At 38.7% G+C, this 19994-nt stretch overlaps 2 protein-coding genes across 2 annotated transcripts; both read right to left on the reverse strand.

The window, feature by feature from the left end:
- Positions 1–233: 233 nt before the first annotated feature.
- Positions 234–4995, reverse strand: LOC124260140 (low-density lipoprotein receptor-related protein 12-like). Its single transcript, XM_046694386.1, has 5 exons — positions 4832–4995; positions 3035–3271; positions 2136–2279; positions 1494–1726; positions 234–899 (listed from the first exon to the last, which is right to left on the reverse strand). Exons 1-5 carry the CDS (start codon positions 4920–4922, stop codon positions 834–836), a joined length of 771 nt encoding a protein of 256 aa, XP_046550342.1. The 5' UTR covers positions 4923–4995; the 3' UTR covers positions 234–833.
- A 2481-nt stretch (positions 4996–7476) lies between these two features.
- Positions 7477–14050, reverse strand: LOC124260141. The gene is made up of 4 exons (XM_046694387.1): positions 13894–14050; positions 12067–12303; positions 8990–9139; positions 7477–8075 (listed from the first exon to the last, which is right to left on the reverse strand). The coding sequence occupies exons 1-4, from the start codon at positions 13970–13972 to the stop codon at positions 7834–7836; spliced, it is 708 nt and encodes a 235-aa protein (XP_046550343.1). The 5' UTR covers positions 13973–14050; the 3' UTR covers positions 7477–7833.
- Between the last annotated feature and the right edge of the window lie 5944 nt (positions 14051–19994).

Here is a 19994-nt window from a genome sequence, read left to right on the forward strand (position 1 = left end):
TCTGCTGAACGTAGGGAGCATCTCGGACAATACATGTGAAGTAGGGACCTTAAATACAATGGTGCAGAGTCACTGTACAATCCTCTGTACGCCAAGGTGAGTGGGTGAGTTTAGTTTTACGCCGCACTCAGCAATATTCCAGCTATATAGCAGCGGTCTGTAAATAATCGAGTCTGGACAAGACAATCCAGTGATCAACAGCATGAGCATCGATCTACGCAATTGGGAACCGATGACATGTGTCAAACAAGGCAGCGAGCCTGACCACCCGATCTCGTTAGTCGCCTCTTACGACAAGCATGGGTTACTGAAGATCAAGATTCTAACCCGGACCTTCACGGGTCTGTACGTCAAGGTGAGGATCTTGTAGTGTATACACTGCTTGATGCGGAGCAAGTGTAAACTGAAGCGGGCGGTGATGTGGGCGAACTACTTGCTCCTTGAGATGACTGAAGGTTCTTCCTGATCTTCCTGATCTTCCTCAGATGCCAGGATGCAGATTTAGCAACAGAAAGTACTTGCTTGTCGGATGTTTGATGTTACAGAATCGTAACCATGAATAGAAATGGATGAAGACTTCAACAGTCCTCGACACGATGCGCACGAGTCCGCTGAATTGTTCACAGACACGAATCGGGACGAAAACTTATGAGCAGTTTTGGCCTTTTAACATAAAGGGTGTCCGTCCTATTGTCCACTGTCCACGATTCGGATGGCAACGGATGAACAGCTTCCACTGAGGGTCCGCCAGTATGTTGTTCGTTAGACGGATGTGGACATGATTGGATGAACATATAGCACATAAAGGGTTAAAAGGACCAGGGTTCGCGGTATCAGTAATTCTGGTACCCACTTTTGTGGGAGCCATGGTTATGATGGGGGCCATGCTGGCTGGAACTCTGGAAGGAAAAGAATAACATTCTATGATCAGCAATGAGGAAGATAAACAGAAGATATTTATTACTATTTCATAACTAGAATAAATCTCGGGTCGAGGTCAAGTCGTCGGAAGATTGATATATGTCATCGTGTCACTATTGCGTAGTACGATGCTCACGATGTCAATCAAGTCATTGTGTGGTCCACGATCGATAACCTTTACAAAAACAAAACCTACTTCTTGTACGATACTGAATCTAACAATTGAACAATTTCACCATCTTCACCTGCTTTGAATAGTCATAAAGGGGTTACTGAAACAAAGAGTGAGAGAACAGGGGCGTAGCTACCATTATAAAAGCCCGGACTTACACATGATTTTTGGAAGCCTTCAATACTATCTAAATATAAAACTTTGCAACCTATCGGGCTTACACGAACAAAATGGCTTGCTCCGCGCCTGAAGAAGTAGGCTTCACACATTGTACCCATGTGGGGAATCAAACCCGGGTCTTTGGCGTGATCAGCGAACGCTTTAACCACTAGGCTACCCCAACGCCCCGATTGAAACAAAGAAAAGGAATCAAATATAAACATTATAGCATGCGTTTTACCTGAGTTAACCGTCGGTATTTCCTCCTCCTGTACTGGGCGATGAAGATAATCAGCGACACGACAACAGCAGCGACCAAGACTGATGCGACGGTGATGATGACAATTATGGGGGAGTGCCCACATCCCTGTATCTCGTCAGAGCCGTCCCCGCAGTCGTCGAAGCCGTTGCAGGTCACGTACACTGATACACAACGCTTGTTTTTACAGTGAAACTTCTCGGGGGGACACGTATCTGGAACACAACAGAACCATACGTTCTAGAGAAGTTTTACGCCGCCAATATTCCAGCTATATATCGGCGGTCTGTTAAAGTCGAGTCTGGACCAGACAATCCAGTGATCAACAGCATGAGCATCGATCTGCGCAATTGGGAGCCGATGATGTGTCAACCAAGTCAGGGAGCCTGAACCGATCCCGTTAGTCGCCTCTTACGACAACATAGCCGCCTTTATGGCAACATGGGTTGCTGAAGACCTATTCTACCCCGGATCTTCACGGGTCCATACGTTCTAGAATGCCTTCATGAAATACAACTTGGGGACTGACTGATCTGCACAACCATTGTACAGGGACACTGAGGGTTTTCGGGTAAGAATATGTCGAAGAAGATAAATTGTAAGGAATCAATGTGTATTACTGACCGTTACTGTGAGATATTGCAGTGACCAGGATGTCAAAGTTGCCTCGTTGATCGGATGAGTCTGTGTGGAATTCAAACGTCAGAGTGCTTCCCCCTGATTCAAATTGTCCGCGAGGTGTCTCTGTCCCACAGTCACCATCGGGACCTGGAACGAAATTAAGACACGTTTAGAGCACCTGGTGTCTTGTTTTTTAAATCTCCCATTTTAACAACAGAGGTCCGACTGCACAAGTCTATACAATAGTAAAAATCCTGGAAGCTAAGCACGTGACATGTCAATAGATTGTTTTCATAACGCTGGCAAGACCTCTTTGCTCAGCGTCGACACGTGATGCTCGTGAAATATCTTCCTGAGCCCTTTGCACGTGCATTCCGCTGTTTATCGACACGGGCTAAGATTGCATGTCCCGAGAAAAGCATGCAATCTGTACCAAGCACGTACGGCACACACCCGATCAAGAAAACAGCTTATTTTGGAATTCTCTTTTCCTTCAACAAAACGCTACTTTATCGTACAGAACATTCAAAGCAAAGCATAACAAATACGCTGAAAAATATACAAAAGACTTCCATCGTTCCTGCTACTTAAATTTAGAGAAATATTTTTGTTATAACATATATCTGTGAGCAATATGAAAGTGAATTAGCTGTTACTTAATTCAGGTTTAGCTCACCCAAACCCTAACCGTGTATTCCCTAAATAAGTAACAGGAACGATTGGAATTCTTTCACCAGAAAGCTGGTAGCTGAAATTATTAGTATCGGTCAACGCATCTGGGATACGATGACATGTGTCAACCAAGTCAGCGAGCCCGACCACCCGATCACGTTAGTCGCGTCTTAAGACAAGTATGGGTTGAAGACCGGGGTAAGATTAATTGTGGTTGGTAGCCTACTCACCGTTCAGCAATGTCTGATTAGATGCATATACATCTAGTCCATTCCTCTCACAGTTCTCACTGTCGACTGTGTCCAAGTCACGGAATCTTACGAGAAGCAGCTCCCCTTCCGTATCTGTACGTACGATAACTTTACACGTCCAGTTGACCTTGAGTGGAAGGGCAGGGTCAGCGGTCAGCTGAATCCTCGTGTCAAACACGGAACGGATTGTCAGGCTACATTCTTCGTTCATGTAGTCTAAAATATCAAAAACGTTATGAACACACTTTATAAAGTGTACATCCTTGTGATAACGCTCAGATGTTTCAAATCGCATTAACCACCTTAGGTTGAAACATTTAATATTCATAGAATAATTTTTTTTTATCTCAAAATTAAATTGTCGGCATTTTAAAAAAAAGGGTATGCTGTATGTGCACCAAAATAACGTACACATACAAGACGTGTGTATGATATCAACAACAATATACTCACTCACTCACTCATATAACGGTCACTACTTTATCAAGGGTTAAGGACCGTTTATAATTTATGGCTGTGTATGTGTGTGTGTGTGTGCGTGCGCGCGCGATGATGATTTTATGGAGAAGCATGTACAAGGTGAATGACCCCCATAACATTTATGTACAAAGTAAGAGACCCAATTGCATGTCATGTACAAAATCAATGGATTCATAATCTACGTAGAAGATACGTTTATCTGTGTAGAAGATACCTTCATCTACGTAGAAGATACGTTATCGTACGTAGAAGATACGTTCATCTGCGTAGACGATACTTTCATCTACGTAGAAGATATCATTGTGTAGAAGATACCTTCATCTACGTAGAAGATACGATACTTTCCTACGTAGATAGATCTGTAGAAGATATCATCTGTGTAGACGATACTTTCAACGTAGAAGATCGTTCATCTGCGTAAATACCTTCATCTTACACTATACCGTGGTTGCTAAGTTACGACCCTAGATAGATGAAAGTATCATCTACGAATATCGTACGAAAATATTTAGACTGTGGCACTAATACGCTTCCATAACATATTAACATAATTCGATGAAAAAATGAATTATGATACATGGAATGGATTAATTTGTCCGTCTGAAGCCACTGTGGACAGTATTTTGTCACATATTACGGGGGACAGTGGGGTAGTCTAGTGATTAAACCGTTGGTTTGTCACGCCGAGGACCCAGGTTCGATTCCCCACATGGGTTCAATATGTGATCCCTTTTCAGGTGTCCCCCCGCCGTGATATTGCTGGAATATTGCTAAAAGCGGCGTAAATCCTCACTCACTCACAGGGTAACAAAATAAATTCAATCACTGATGCTCACAAACTGAGGGACATAATCGGGTCCAATACAACGGACTTTCGTTACAATACAAAAACTAATGGTACGCTGCTATTATTTACACCACATAATTCAATTTCGTTCGTGAATTATCACATACAAAAAGCTACATTACTGATACAATATTGAATAAAGACGCCGACCGATCTGATATATTTCGGGATAAAACAAATCCAAAAAACGAAATTGAAATGAAGACTTTCACTTATTCACCATGTTTGTTTGTCAGTTTGTATTTTTCAACCGCCCTCAACAAAAGTCCAGCAATATTACAGTGGTCTGAAAATAAGAGACAACCCAGTGGTTGATGTCATGAACAACGATTAACGCCGTCGAGTTACGATGACACGAATTCAACCAAATTATATCTCTAATAAATCATAGTTGCTAGGGCCTATCCCGGAATCAACATTGGGATGTAACCATGACAACATATACTTACGTATCGTAGGGAAATGGGTGATGCCTGCCACTCTGTCTTGAACTGTACATACACCAATGAGAATGCATATGAAACAGATCAGCTTTTCCATATCAGGGAACTCCGAAACCGAAACAATATCCTTGTCTTTAAGTGATGACAATGAAATATAGGACGGTAGAAGTGATATTGATTAGACGCGGGTAGAGCGATGTCTGATGTGGAGGAACACGAATGCATGAAATATACACTGTTCGGCGTTGTGATAAGATAACGTTGTAAGTACGTGGTGTGATATTAGTTAGCTATTGATACGGCGATTGTGGCCGGGTTAGTTATCAATAACAACACTCAGATGCTGTTTAGTCAGAGCTATTATTTGACAAGGTCATGTGATCAGGATAACATTATTTTTTCCTTAAAATTCCTTTTTAAAATAAATACGAGAGGAAATATTGACTCATGTATTTGTTTTTTGGGGGTTTGTTTTGGTTTATTTTAATGGGGGGTGTCTTTTTTGTTTTTTTTGTTGTTTTTTTTAATTGTCTTGTTAGTTTTTTGGTTTTTGTCTCATTGTTTTTGGTTTGTTCTTGCTTCCGTTTTTGTATTGAGGGGGGTTGGGGGTGTTTGTAATGGGGGTAATTGCTCACCACCCCAACCATTACGTCGCCTGGCCCGACAAGTAAATAAGTATAGTTTTACACCGCTTATAGCAGTATTCCAGCAAAATCACGGCTAGGGACACCAATGTTCTTCACACACTGTACCCATGTGGGAACGAACCCGGGTCTTCTTCGTGACCCGTTAACCTTTACGCTTCTCCACCGCGTTAAGAACTGGTTGCCGAGGGACTAAATATCCCGACTGGGGTTTACTCAGAGAAACGATCCGAAAGACCATTATCTGGAGAGCGACTTCAGAGTGAATACAACTAAGAAGGCGAATAATTACTCATAATGACATCTGGTGAGTTAGACTAATTTTGCTCGACACTATTTTGTGGAAATCCATACATGTCATCTGGAAATCATGACGTCACAATGCTCATCATGCAATTCCAAATTGTAACATAGACAATAAATATAAATCTACAATAAATATAATCTAACTCAAAACCACGAACTTACACATGTGAAACGGATAGCTTTGAAACATACACCACATACAAATATCCATGGGACACTACACTATTTTATTAACAGTAAATGAACACATGTATCTCTTGATACGTCATTATCTTGCGGGGCTGTGGGGTAGCCTAGTGGTTAAAGCATTGGCTCGTCACGCCGAAGACCCGGGTTCGAATCCCCACATGGGTACAATGTGTGAAACCCATTTCTAGTATCCCCCACCGTGATGTTGCTGGAATATTGCTAAAAGCGGCGTAAAACCAAATTCAGTCAGTCAGTAAGTCATTATCTTGCATGAACAGTCGTGAACAAGAGCAATTACATGTTGGCTTCTTTGTTTCTTTGTGTCTTTGTTTTAAAGCCGCACTCTGAAATAATCCAGCTACACTTCGGCGGTCTGTAAATAATCTAGTCTGGACCAGATAATCCAGTGATCAACATCATGAATATCCAGCAGCCAAATTGGGAAGCAATTACATGTGCGCCGATATATAACTCTTACAAGCAATAAGGCAGCGACTGTTGGACGGTACTCTGAGGGGCAGGGCTGTAGAGCTGGAATTTGGTATTGGAACTTTATTGCGTCAAGCGCTACAAAACATGTCACTTCAACTATACAAAAATATTTCAACTGATATTTCTGTCATTAACTGTAACTGATATTTCTGTCATTAACAGTAACTGACATTTCTTGTCATTAACTGTAACTGATATTTCTTGTCATTAACTGTAACTGATACTTCTTGTCATTAACTGTAACTGATATTTCTTGCCGCTAACTGTAACTGATATTTCTCTCATTAACTGGAACTGATATTTCTGTCATTAACTGGAGCTGATATTTCTTGTCATTAACTGGAACTGATATTTCTGTCATTAACGGTAACCGATATTTCTTGCCATTAACTGTAACCGATATTTCTTGTCATTAACTGTAACTGATATTTCTCTCATTAACTGTAACTGATATTTCTGTCATTAACTGTAACTGATATTTCTTGTCATTAACTGTAACTGATATTTCTGTTATTAACTGGAACTGATATTTCTGTCATTAACTGTAACTGATATTTCTTGTCATTAACTGTAACTGACATTTCTTGTCATTAACTGTAACTGATATTTCTGTCATTAACTGTAACCGATATTTCTTGTCATTAACTGTAACTGATATTTCTGTCATTAACTGTAACTGATATTTCTGTCATTAACTGTAACTGACATTTCTTGTAATTAACTGTAACTGATATATTTCTGTCCTTAACTGAAACTGATATTTATGTCATTAACTGGAACTGATATTTCTTGTCCATAGCTGTAACTGATATTTCTTGTCATTAATTGTAACTGATATTTCTGTCATTAACTGTAACTGATATTTCTGTCATTAACTGTAACTGATATTTCTTGTCATTAACTGTAACTGATACTCCTTGTCATTCGGTCTGTTTTCATTTGTAGCCATTTCAGATTAAAACTGATATTTATTAACTTAACTGATTTTCTTGCCGCAAATCAAAATGGGAGAAATCAAAATGGGACAGTGTTGTTTTATGCCAATTTGAACAATAGTATATATAGTATAAAATAGTAAATATAATTAAATCTGGACCAGCAAATCCAGTGGTTAATTCAAACTCAACATGCTAACAATCTACTATAAACATGATCATGATCACACATTTTGGCCATCCAATCTCCATTTAGTCTTTATTGTTTGTGTTTGTCGTTTTAGGCCGCACCCAGCAATATTCCAGCTATATGACGGCGGTCTGTAAATGTAATCGAGTCTGGACCAGACAATCCAGTGGTTAATACAAATTCAGCACGCTACGATCCATTGTTAACCAGAGCATGAGCACACATTTTGTCCATCCGATCTCCATTTAGTCTTTATTGGATCTCCTTGTACTGGGAACGTCCTCTCCTCCTCCTTCTGATGACGACAATGACGGCGGCCACGGTGACGAGACAAAGTATACCTCCGAGAGAGATGATGAGAATCTCAAAAATGCTCGGTCGGCACGCAACGGTTTCATCGGAATTGTCGCCACAATCGTTATAGCTGTTACAGATGACATCATTTGAAACGCAGTTGTCGTTGCTGCAGTGGTACTCGTGATGACCACAAAAACCTGAAGAGTGTAACACAGTGTAACATAGTGTAACGGTTACATTTCATTATCAGTTATATTAATATCAACGATATAAATCTATAATGCGTGGTTATCGAATATTTCATTATATATGTTTGGGGGTCAAGGATAGCCCAGTTGTCAAAGGCGCGGAAATTAGCTGTACAGAGTTCAGTAACTTGGGCTCTCCCTATACCTCTCTGTGCGTGCGAATTCTAACGAGAAATGTCGCCGCCAATATTTCTCAGATTGTTCCAACAATACCCTGACCGTGGTCAATGTAAGTTGTAAATGACAATGCGGAAAGAATAAACATGCCTCAGTTATCTGGAGATTTCATTCAATTTGGATGTCAATATCAAATTATTGATGAACGTTATATGAGTAGGTCACTGAAAATCTATAACGACACATGGTGTTCGTAAATAATATTAAGACGCGTGTATCTATGTAACTATGTATGTATCTAACGAACCAAACAGCTGATTCTTGTTTTGAATAAATCAATAAAATGGCGACAAAGAATTCGTTTATTCCAATAGCTCAGAAAAAATCGAAACGTCAAAAGAGAGTATAGTTTTAAATTATCATCATTCCAGCTACATGACCGCGATGAATCTAGAAATGTTTCATGGATTTTTCCATGCGGGAATAAAACCCTGACCTTCAGTGTGACTAGCAAACACTTTAACCACCCAGCTACCAATCCGCTTCAATGCCACCACGCTGTCAATGAATTACAGTTGACATAATTGTACACCAAAAGAATGTTATTAATTACTTTAATTAGATGTCTCGAACTACAAAAAAAACGATATATATTTTGACATCAGGACTGACTGAATTGCAGAATGAATATTGTAATAGTTAACGAAAAAAGACATCAGCTTTGAATGAATGGAGCATCGTCTTACCATCTTTAGCGAGTCTGAATGAAGATACGAGAAACTTGAACCCCCCTGGTTCCGTCACCCCCTCGTCCTTCTGGTACTCCCACCAGGAGTACACCCCCGAGGTGTTCAGCGTGGGTCGAGACAGGTGCTGGCCACATATCCAGGGAGGGTCTGGAATAGAACATTATTAAGTGAATGTTATTTAACGCCGTTGGTTGTCAACAGTAAAATCCAAGCAGTATCAGGACGAACAAGGGGGATAATTAGACCGTGGATGCAATGTGTGAGGCCCATTACTGGTGTCCCCTGCCGTGGTATTGCTGGAATATTGCTAAAACGGCGTACAACTAACTCATTCACTAACATTCAAGCTCATTCAAGTAATAGTCATGAATAATTTTCGTTTTCATCACATTGCGGATTTCATGGATGCCATATGAAAAATCAAACTTACCTGTAAGTCTTTACTACAACAGAGAAGATCTATTTCTCCACTTACTATTACAGCCTTTACTATGATGGAGAAGGCATTTCTCCACTTACCAGCAACTCTTTATTATAACGGAGAAAACGACATATTTCTTCCACTTACCTTTAACTCTGTATTATAATGGAGAGAACGACATATTTCTTCCACTTACCTTTAACTCTTTATTATAACGGAGAAAACGACATATTTCTTCCACTTGCTAACTCTTTATTATAATGGAGAAGACGACATATTTCTTCCAATTACCAGTAACTCTTTATTATAATGGAGAAAACGACATATTTCTTCCACTTACCTTTAACTCTTTATTATAATGGAGAAAACGACATGTTTCTTCCACTTGCTAACTTTTTATTATAATGGAGAAAACGACATATTTCTTCCACTTACCTTTAACTCTTTTTAATGATGGAGAAAACGACATATTTCTTCCACTTACCTTTAACTCTTTATTATGATGGAGAAAACGACATATTTCTTCCACTTACCTTTAACTCTTTATTATAATGGAGAAAACGACATATTTCTTCCACTTGCTAACTTTTTATTATAATGGAGAAAACGACATATTTCTTCCACTTACCTTTAACTCTTTATTATGATGGAGAAAACGACATATTTCTTCCACTTACCTTTAACTCTTTATTATAATGGAGAAAACGACATATTTCTTCCACTTGCTAACTTTTTATTATAATGGAGAAAACGACATATTTCTTCCACTTACCTTTAACTCTTTATTATGATGGAGAAAACGACATATTTCTTCCACTTACCTTTAACTCTTTATTATAATGGAGAAAACGACATGTTTCTTCCACTTGCTTACTCTTTATTATAATGGAGAAAACGACATATTTCTTCCACTTGCTAACTTTTTATTATAATGGAGAAAACGACATATTTCTTCCACTTACCTTTAACTCTTTATTATGATGGAGAAAACGACATATTTCTTCCACTTACCTTTAACTCTTTATTATAATGGAGAAAACGACATATTTCTTCCACTTGCTAACTTTTTATTATAATGGAGAAAACGACATATTTCTTCCACTTACCTTTAACTCTTTATTATGATGGAGAAAACGACATATTTCTTCCACTTACCTTTAACTCTTTATTATGATGGAGAAAACGACATATTTCTTCCACTTACCTTTAACTCTTTATTATAATGGAGAAAACGACATGTTTCTTCCACTTGCTAACTTTTTATTATAATGGAGAAAACGACATATTTCTTCCACTTACCTTTAACTCTTTTTTATGATGGAGAAAACGACATATTTCTTCCACTTACCTTTAACTCTTTATTATAATGGAGATAAAGGACATATTTCTTCCACTTACCTTTAACTCTTTATTATAATGGAGAAAACGACATATTTCTTCCACTTGCTAACTTTTTATTATAATGGAGAAAACGACATATTTCTTCCACTTACCTTTAACTCTTTATTATGATGGAGAAAACGACATATTTCTTCCACTTACCTTTAACTCTTTATTATAATGGAGAAAACGACATATTTCTTCCACTTACCTTTAACTCTTTATTATAATGGAGAAAACGACATATTTCTTCCACTTGCAAACTTTTTATTATAATGGAGAAAACGACATATTTCTTCCACTTACCTTTAACTCTTTATTATAATGGAGAAAACGACATATTTCTTCCACTTACCTTTAACTCTTTATTATAATGGAGAAAACGACATATTTCTTCCACTTACCTTTAACTCTTTATTATAATGGAGAAAACGACTTATTTCTTCCAATTACCTTTAACTCTTTATTATAATGGAGAAAACGACATATTTCTCCCACTTACCAGTAGCTCTTTATTATAATGGAGAAAACGACATATTTCTTCCACTTACCTTTAACTCTTTATTATAATGGAGAAAACGACATATTTCTTCCACTTACCTTTAACTTTTATTATAATGGAGAAAACGACATATTTCTTCCACTTTAACTTTTTATTATAATGGAGAAAACGACATATTTCTTCCACTTACCTTTAACTCTTTATTATAATGGAGAAAACGACATATTTCTTCCACTTACCTTTAACTCTTTATTATAATGGAGAAAACGACATATTTCTTCCACTTACCAGTAACTCTTTATTATTATGAAGAAAACGACATATTTCTCCCACTTACCTTTAACTCTTTATTATAATGGAGAAAACGACGTATTTCTCCCACTTACCAGTAACTCTTTATTATAATGGAGAAAACGACATATTTCTTCCACTTACCTTTAACTCTTTATTATAATGGAGAAAACGACATATTTCTTCCACTTACCTTTAACTCTTTATTATAATGGAGAAAACGACATATTTCTTCCACTTACCTTTAACTCTTTATTATAATGGAGAAAACGACATGTTTCTTCCACTTACCTTTAACTCTTTATTACCAAGGAGAAGACAACACGGACATTCTTCTCCACTTATGAAGTCTTCACTACAATGGAGACGACTGACATATTTCTCCACTTACCATTTCTGTGTTATACTGGAGAAGAGTGAGATATTTCTCCCCTTAACCATTGAGTGGTTACCATGGAGAAGATATATTTCTTCACTTACTGTTAAGCGGTTGAGCATCGGAGTTGAGGATGTTCAATGACGTCTCGTTACAGGGGTAACTCGTTGTTATATTAAGATGAAGTGGGGTTATCAGGAGTCGCTGTGATAACTCCTCCGTCATGACGACAACGTTACACGACATCGCCGACCAATCCGCCTCGGTAGTGTTCTCTGTGAAATCCAGCAGCATGTCTTTGGTGAACGTTATCGTCTTGCCACATTCCTGGTCGAAATAAACTGGAATAAAACATATTTACAACAATATAAACAAGTATCATTGTATTATATAGTAAATCTCAGTGTGGATTGAGGAAACTTTATTTGTTTGCTTAACGCCGCGCTTGTGTATAAACAGTGAACCAAATCATTGTGCCCGACAACCATGGTACTTGCATCTTACAGCAAGTTAGACGTCGAAGACCCGGGTTCGAATCCCCATGGGTGCAATGTGTGAAGCCCATTTCTGGTGTAACCCCGTTGTGATATTGCTGAAATATTGCTAAAAGCGGCGTAAAACCGTACTCACTCACTCACTCATTCACTGCAGCATGATAGATGATAGGATCTAATCTAACCAGAATCCCGATGGACTTTGACAATTTGGTAAAAGCTACACGTGTTTGCTTGGATGTATAAGCATCTAAACCGTAGCTGCTTTGTTTTAGGTCCTTATTCATTGTCTCTGTGAATATACATTCCACTCTGCGGTAGATTATATTCTTTTTAATACTGGCTCAAAATCTAAACCGCCCTTGTAGCTGTTGACATTAGGGAAATATACTCATGCCAATAATGGTTGTCACCCCCCTCACCACCCCAACCCCACACACACCCCACACCCACACCCCACACACCCTCACCAATAAAAAAAATTGAAGGGGGTGACAACCATTATTGGCATGAGTATATAAAGATCTTGTTAATACGGCAAACGTGAGACAACAACACGTTTTGTGTTTTTGTCTTGACAAAGTAAATTTTCTGTTCTCCTTCAGACGTGGATACTTGATAGACACATTTACGTAATTTCTTACTTTTTGACCAAAGTTGATATTTACCAACGATCATATACATTAACAAAGGTATGCCATAGATATGTATTTCTATGTTTGCGGTTGTTATTGAGTATTTGATGTCCGCAAAATTCATCGACATTATGAAATACTTATGATCTGTCTCTACGCAACCCTTCACAGCCACATGTGAGACAAGACGTCAGGAGACGGTGGATGATGTCATGTGTAGACATGGCAACTGTTACCGTCTGGTTAGTGAGTATAGATAAACTTAATGTACAGTAAGCTTCGGTTATGACGAACTCAAAATTCGTTACAACTGAAATTCGTTGTGCTCATTCGACTAAAATATAGTAGCACGTGGCAGGGATAAAAAGACAGTTCCTTATTTAAGTCAGTTCGTAATAAGTGTATCCGTTTAAAATGTAGGACCTGGTTTACTGTAGTTCCAATGACATATATCTTAACCAGTCAAATCACAGCGAACTCGACGTGTTTCAATACCATTTGCATATTGCAGTGGAAGTAGGGGCGAACATACTAAGAATTATTTCATATATCAAGATATAACGATACAATGTTGAATACATATTGATAGGGTCCATCCACATATTGCATGAGTGAGTGAGTTGGGGTCAAAGCCGCTTTGTGTAACAACACAGTTATATCGTCAGATTTCAGGCACTACTAAGAACAGTAACTCTGCACGTTTAATTGCAGTGCCTTGCGCCGCCGTGCCACCATAATCACTGGAAGCTCTGCGGACAACACGTGGCAGTAACGCATCAAATAATCCCAAAGTCATACTCACATGTCGGTGGTGTGTAAGTACATCCCGCTAAATTATATAATGCGATGCAACTAAATAAAATGGCAATTATAGCAGCCATGTTGTCGAGACAGTAGGCTCTATTCTTCCTTCATGTCAAGTTTGCTCCCAGGTCAGACAGCGACCGTTATCGCTACATGTGATGGTGATAACTGCAATATCGCACATGACGTGTGCCAGATTATCTGTTGTAGTCTGTACCTGTTTACACCCAGCCGACTCGAGTTTGATAGGTTTAATTGACCAATGTACAAGTAGAGTTGTGTACACCTAACCGATTCGACGTGTATATGGTTAACTGCCCAAAGATATATAGTATGACCAGAAATTATTGAGAATTTTAGGAATGTGTTTAATTGGATTTCTAGTATAAACAACCTTGACCAGCTATCAAGCTAGTGCTTGGTTTCATTCAAGAGAGACAACTCCGTTAATCCTTTTTCATTAGTTTGTGAAGAGTTATCCGTCTTTGTTTACTTGCTAGCAGGCGACATTTTGAGTGATCATCAGTATGGATGATTCAGAGAAGAGGAAGTTGATTTTAGAGTATTATAACAAGGACATCAGATCAGCTAAAGTGATTTCAAGTAGAACAGGCATTCCCTTGTCCACTGTTTATCGTGTTTTGAAAAATATTGCAAATGGATATGGCACTGAGCACCAGGGAGGCGCAGGTAGGCCCAGAAAATTGACTGTCGGTGACAGGAGGCGGCTTGGTATTCTTGTTTCTAAAAACAAACGAAGGGGTTTAGAAAACTTAAGGCTGGATGTGATTAATAAAGGAACTGTGGCTGTCTGTAAGGAGACAATTAGAACTGAGCTGCATGCAATGGGTTGGCAGAAAAGTCGAGGAATTCCATCACCGATCATGAAACCTGAACAAAAGGAGCGAAGGTTGAACTGGTGCTTACAGCATAGAAATTTTAACTGGGACAATGTGATTTTCTCAGATGAAAGTTCTGTGTGGCTGTTTCCTAATACCCTGAAATTCTGGACCAAACAAACTGAAAAACCTTTGTATCAGCGCCCAAAGTACAGTCCGAAATTTAACGTGTGGGGTTGCATATCTGTGTTAGGGGCAACGCCCCTCTGTGTATTTGAAGGGAATATGAACAGTGAGCGGTACACAGATATTCTCGAGGGACATTTAGTTCCATCTGCTCACGTGTTCTATGGAAAAATTTTGATTTTCCAGCAGGACAAAGACCCAAAACATCGTTCAAACCATTCACAGGCCTGGTTTCGGACCCAAAATATGACATTATTAGATTGGCCAAGCTATAGCCCTGACCTTAATCCAACAGAAAATGTTTTGGGGACTTATGAAGTTAAGTGTCAATAGGAAAAATGCTGACAAATATTGCTGAAATGAAAGAAGAGGTGGTCCGATATTGGGACAGCATGGACCACGACTTTCTAACTTCCTTGATCAGTAGTATGCCCCGCCGCATTGAAGCCTGCACTGCTGCCCATGGTGACTTGACAAAATACTAACTATTCACCTGTCTTTGAATCTGGAGTTATGTTCTGCTAATATTCACATTTAATACGTGAGTAATGAGTGAAAAAAAATTAAAAAATTGCAATCTTTAAATTCTCAGTAATTTCTGGTTGTACTGTAATACTAATGTTTACACCTAGCCGACTCGACTTTAATGCGCTTATTTGCCGATGTGATAATCGTACTGTTTACACCTAACCGACTCGACTTAAATACGATTAATTTCTTGATGAAATGAAAGTACTATTTACAAGTAGCCGATTCGACTTTAATATGCTTAATGGTCTGATAAAAAGTAGACCTGTTTAAACGTAACCGACTCGACATTAATGTGCTTGATTTCCCGTTGTAATAGTAGACCTGTTTACACGTAACCGACTCGACTTTGATATGGTTAATTACCGGATGTAATAGTAGTCGTGTTTGCACCTAAACGATTCGACTTTAACATGCTTGATGCTCGACATGAAGGTGATCCATTATAAATATAACCGAGACGTGGCGATAGTAAGCAAGATATGTGCAACTAAAGAGACACTCACTAACCAGAAAGTTACCTGACTGTATCATATGCCCGGGCAATGTAATCAATTCATATACCTTTCATATCTTAAAGTAACATATAAATCCTATAAGCTAATATGCATGGGTGCCGGTGTACGAAACAACCTTAGCGATACGATGGTCGTTAGTCTAATGTATGGGATTTATGATCACCATAGCGCTAAAATCGCTTTGTAAAACGGCACCTGAACCCTCCTGTACAAAGCGATCTTAGCTCTAAGACGAACGTAAATCCATCACTCTAACATAGACATAAGATAAGATAATGCTCTATTTTCCCGAAGGAAATGTGCTGTACACGGTTAACATTGAAAACACATATAAAACGACAAAAGATACATATACATAAGACCACAAAAATATGAGAAATATTGCTAAAATAGCTGGCAACAACGCCCAATGTATGACTTAAAGATAAATGATGAATAAGTAATACTAATATATTTTAGATTTCGAGCTATAGTGGTTACATTAAAGATTATGCATATGCTGAGGAACATTAGCACTAAAGGTATATTTATATAACAGTTAAACGGGAACAGGAAGCGAGGGACCTTATTTCACGGGGAGCAAAATTTAAGAGAAATTGTCTAGCGGATTATTCCGCTTCAGTGATTAGTCCACCTAGAACAATAGGTGGTGGGTAAACGAGAAGTTCCCCAGGAAGCTACTGCATTGATGAGGTATTTGAAGGGTGCGATATTAATAATAACTCTATCTCAAGTCAGTAGTAACAGTAACATTGCTTCAGGACAACAGATACGACAGTGGAGATGGCTTCTTACTTCATCAAAGAGCAAAACCAATATCATCCAGTTCATTGTTCAAAATTGCTAAAGGTTCATTGATATCAAGAAGGTTGCTTCGGCGTTTGGTCAAAGCGTTTGCAAGACCTGTCCGTGACTACACGCAAACACTGTATGTTATACTGTCAGTACTCTTGGAGGCAGAGGGAAGGTCAATGCATTCAAACTACTTCAAGGCAAGGAATACGAAGAAGCTTTCCAACAACTTGGGAATATGTGGACTGTGCCACCAGGTTTGATCGACTCACTTCAAGCATTCACATGCCACCTGTATGCCTCAAGTTCTTCAATAAGGGATGTCCATCAATTGCGCTACAACTAATTTAAGGTAAGAAAAGGGGCAATTGAATCATGACAATTGCCACCCTGCTTTAATTGTCTAAATATGCACATCCTTAGAGGAAACTATCAAGCTGCAATATGGAACAAGGAGACTCTATAAGGGGAGTGGTCAGTTTTCGAAAAAGTTCTTTGAGCTGGAAACTCCTCTATAAGAGGGATGCCTCGAAAGCTCCTAAGCTATGCCTCGGCTCGTCACGTGACCAGTGCAGCCAATATGGCGGCAGCGTAGTTTTTAAGATTGAGCCCGGTTTATTTTCAACAGCTGATTACATACGCTGAGTGTTGTGACAACTGAAAACCTACATGTAGAAGATAAGTTACCTATTCTGTCACTTCATTTTAAGTCAAATACTTGTTATTAGTGTCAGTATAAGTACAGTAGCTTTGTAGTAAAGTTTCAAGTGGGCATGTTGTAGCTCACTGGCTTCAATTCTCAGTACACAGCGAAGAAAGACTAAATTATATCGCTAAAAACTTCTTTCACATATTCGTTTAATTTTTAGAAGGGAAATATACCTTTAGTTAAAAGGTGTTTGCAAGTAATAGTGATATTTTTATAACTAAAAAAATTTGTTAGGGTGTATTTGAGGTGTGTGAAAAATATGACATATCGCCGATCTGCCATTGAAATACTACAGGGCGTTGTTTGAGTGTTTCTAGTTAGTGTTCAAAAACATCTTTCACATACACCTTCAATTTTTATGAGGGGAATATACCATCAGGTGAAAGGTGTTTGCAAGTAATAGTGATAGTTTTATAATTTAAAAAAAATTGTTAGTGTGTATTTGAGGTGTGTGAAAAAATATGACATATCGCCGATCTGCCATTGAAATACTACAGGGCGTTGTTTGAGTGTTTCTAGTTATTGTTCTAAAACATCTTTCACATACACCTTTAATTTTTATGAGGGGAATATACCATCAGGTGAAAGGTTTTTGCAAGTAATAGTGATAGTTTTAATTTTTTTTTTTTTGTTAGTGTGTATTTGAGGTGTGTGAAAAATATGACATATCGCCGATCTGTTCTGATACGCCATTGGTGCTTGTGATGCTTGAGTGTTATAGTTCTAAAACTTCTTTCTTTCTTGTTGATCTTAGTATTTGACAAAACTGGAAAGGTGTTTGCAAGGCTTTGTGATAGTTCTAAACTTTCTGTTCTTGAGGGGTCTGTGACAGTGTCAGTTAACATTCTGTCAATGCCCATGTCATTCCACACATGCAATAAGATATCTGAATTAGTTACTAATGTAAAAAAATGTCTCAAAGTAATTTTTTTTAAAAGGACAGCTGATGTTAACATATGTGTTCTACCGATAGTTTTGCGTTCTTTAACATGTTTGGGGAGGGATGGCCGTGGTGTATCATTTATTCTTTCATTCATTCACATATGTTCTTTTTCTTTTGTTCTTTTTCTTAATTTCTTTCATTCATTCACATAAAATTCTTGCTCTTAATTCATTCATTCATTCATTGTAAAATTCCGACCTATACAATACACTGGCTGAAGTACTGTTAAACGCAGCCGAAGTTGCGCTGGGACCGAACCAAGTCACTGTGTGCGTTGGAGCATGACGAGGCACACGTTAATTAGTACAAATGGTAAAGAAAGCAAGCGAGTGACCTATCCCTGTTGTAGAGTACCACCAGTGTACCTTATAAAACTACATACTTTGAATAAATGACTTCAAGAATAATGGTTGAGTCAATCATAAAATAACGAAGACGACGTAAAAACCATAGCCGCTTTAGTCCTTTCATGTATATCTAATCAGTATTACTGTTCCAGGTGAGCTTAAAATCTATCACTGTGCCAAGATACTTATATTCCTTAATTCTATCTGGGCGGTGGGGTAGCCTAGTGGTTAAAGCGTTCGCTCGTCACGCCGAAGACTCGGGTTCGAATCCCCACATGGGTACAATGTGTGAAGCCCATTTCTGGTGTCCCTCGCCGTGATATTGCTGGAATATTGCTAAAAGCGGCGTAAAACCATACTCACTCACTCGCTCACTCAATTATATCTATGGTTTCGTTATCAATGGCAATTAGCAACAGCTCACTTTTACTTTTCCGAAAATCAAAAACCATCTCGTTTTGTTTTCTTAACTTTAAAAACGACGGTCGTAGCGCTAAGATCGCTTTGTGCAAAGGGCCAAGGTCAGTTAGTGTACGCTCGCATGTCGAAATGTTTGTTGAGAACATCACGCTGTGTAATCTGACACGCGATGCACCATGATATATTCCATTATCACAAAACACCCTCAAGTTCAAATTGTTATCAGCTGTCCTGTTTGATTGGTTTGTCAACAATGAGTGTACTCCTATTCGAACGTCCTTCATAATGCATTCCATTGATATCATATTTAAATACATCATTCGTAGGGTTCGTTGTGACCTGGGGCAGTGGGGTAGCCTAGTGGTTAAAGCGTTCGCTCGTCACGCCGAAGACCCAGGCTCGATTCCCCACATGGGTACAATGTGTGAAGCGCATTTCTGGTGTTCCCCGCCGTGATAGTGCTGGAATGTTGCTAAAAGCGTCGTAAAACTACACTCACTCACTTACTTGTTGTGACCTAAACATGATCCTTCTCGATATCAATATATTGATATACCGAATCGAACTGTGGACTTGTAATGAAACAATTGAATACCATTTACACAAACTCAGCTTCCTTCTTAGCATAGCCCTGCTGCTAAGAGATGATATATCTTCTTCCGCGTGTGTAGCAGCCATAACCAATAGTTTATATCTACCATTGTTTGTGAGGTGAGGTGGGGTGAAATTGGGTTTAACGTCGTGCTTGAGAATATTTCGCTCATATGACGACGTGCATGCGTGTGTATGTGTATGTGGGCTGCTTGTACTAGCCCAG

Source organism: Haliotis rubra, unplaced genomic scaffold (assembly GCF_003918875.1).
Source record: "Haliotis rubra isolate DU_JTF1 unplaced genomic scaffold, ASM391887v1 Scf750, whole genome shotgun sequence".
Taxonomy (NCBI): Eukaryota; Metazoa; Mollusca; class Gastropoda; order Lepetellida; family Haliotidae; genus Haliotis; species Haliotis rubra.

What these genes read in the sequence shown, in the direction of transcription:
- LOC124260140 (XM_046694386.1), bottom strand. Translation starts at nt 4,922, where the DNA reads ATGGAAAAGCTGATCTGTTTCATATGCATTCTCATTGGTGTATGTACA. An exon ending in CACCCATTTCCCTACGATAC is followed by an intron (nt 3,272 to 4,831) that starts GTAAGTATATGT and finishes TTGATATTTTAG; the next exon opens with ACTACATGAACGAAGAATGT. An exon ending in TAATCAGACATTGCTGAACG is followed by an intron (nt 2,280 to 3,034) that starts GTGAGTAGGCTA and finishes ATTTCGTTCCAG; the next exon opens with GTCCCGATGGTGACTGTGGG.
- LOC124260141 (XM_046694387.1), bottom strand. Translation starts at nt 13,972, where the DNA reads ATGGCTGCTATAATTGCCATTTTATTTAGTTGCATCGCATTATATAAT. An exon ending in TACTTACACACCACCGACAT is followed by an intron (nt 12,304 to 13,893) that starts GTGAGTATGACT and finishes GTTTTATTCCAG; the next exon opens with TTTATTTCGACCAGGAATGT. An exon ending in CGATGCTCAACCGCTTAACA is followed by an intron (nt 9,140 to 12,066) that starts GTAAGTGAAGAA and finishes GTTCTATTCCAG; the next exon opens with ACCCTCCCTGGATATGTGGC.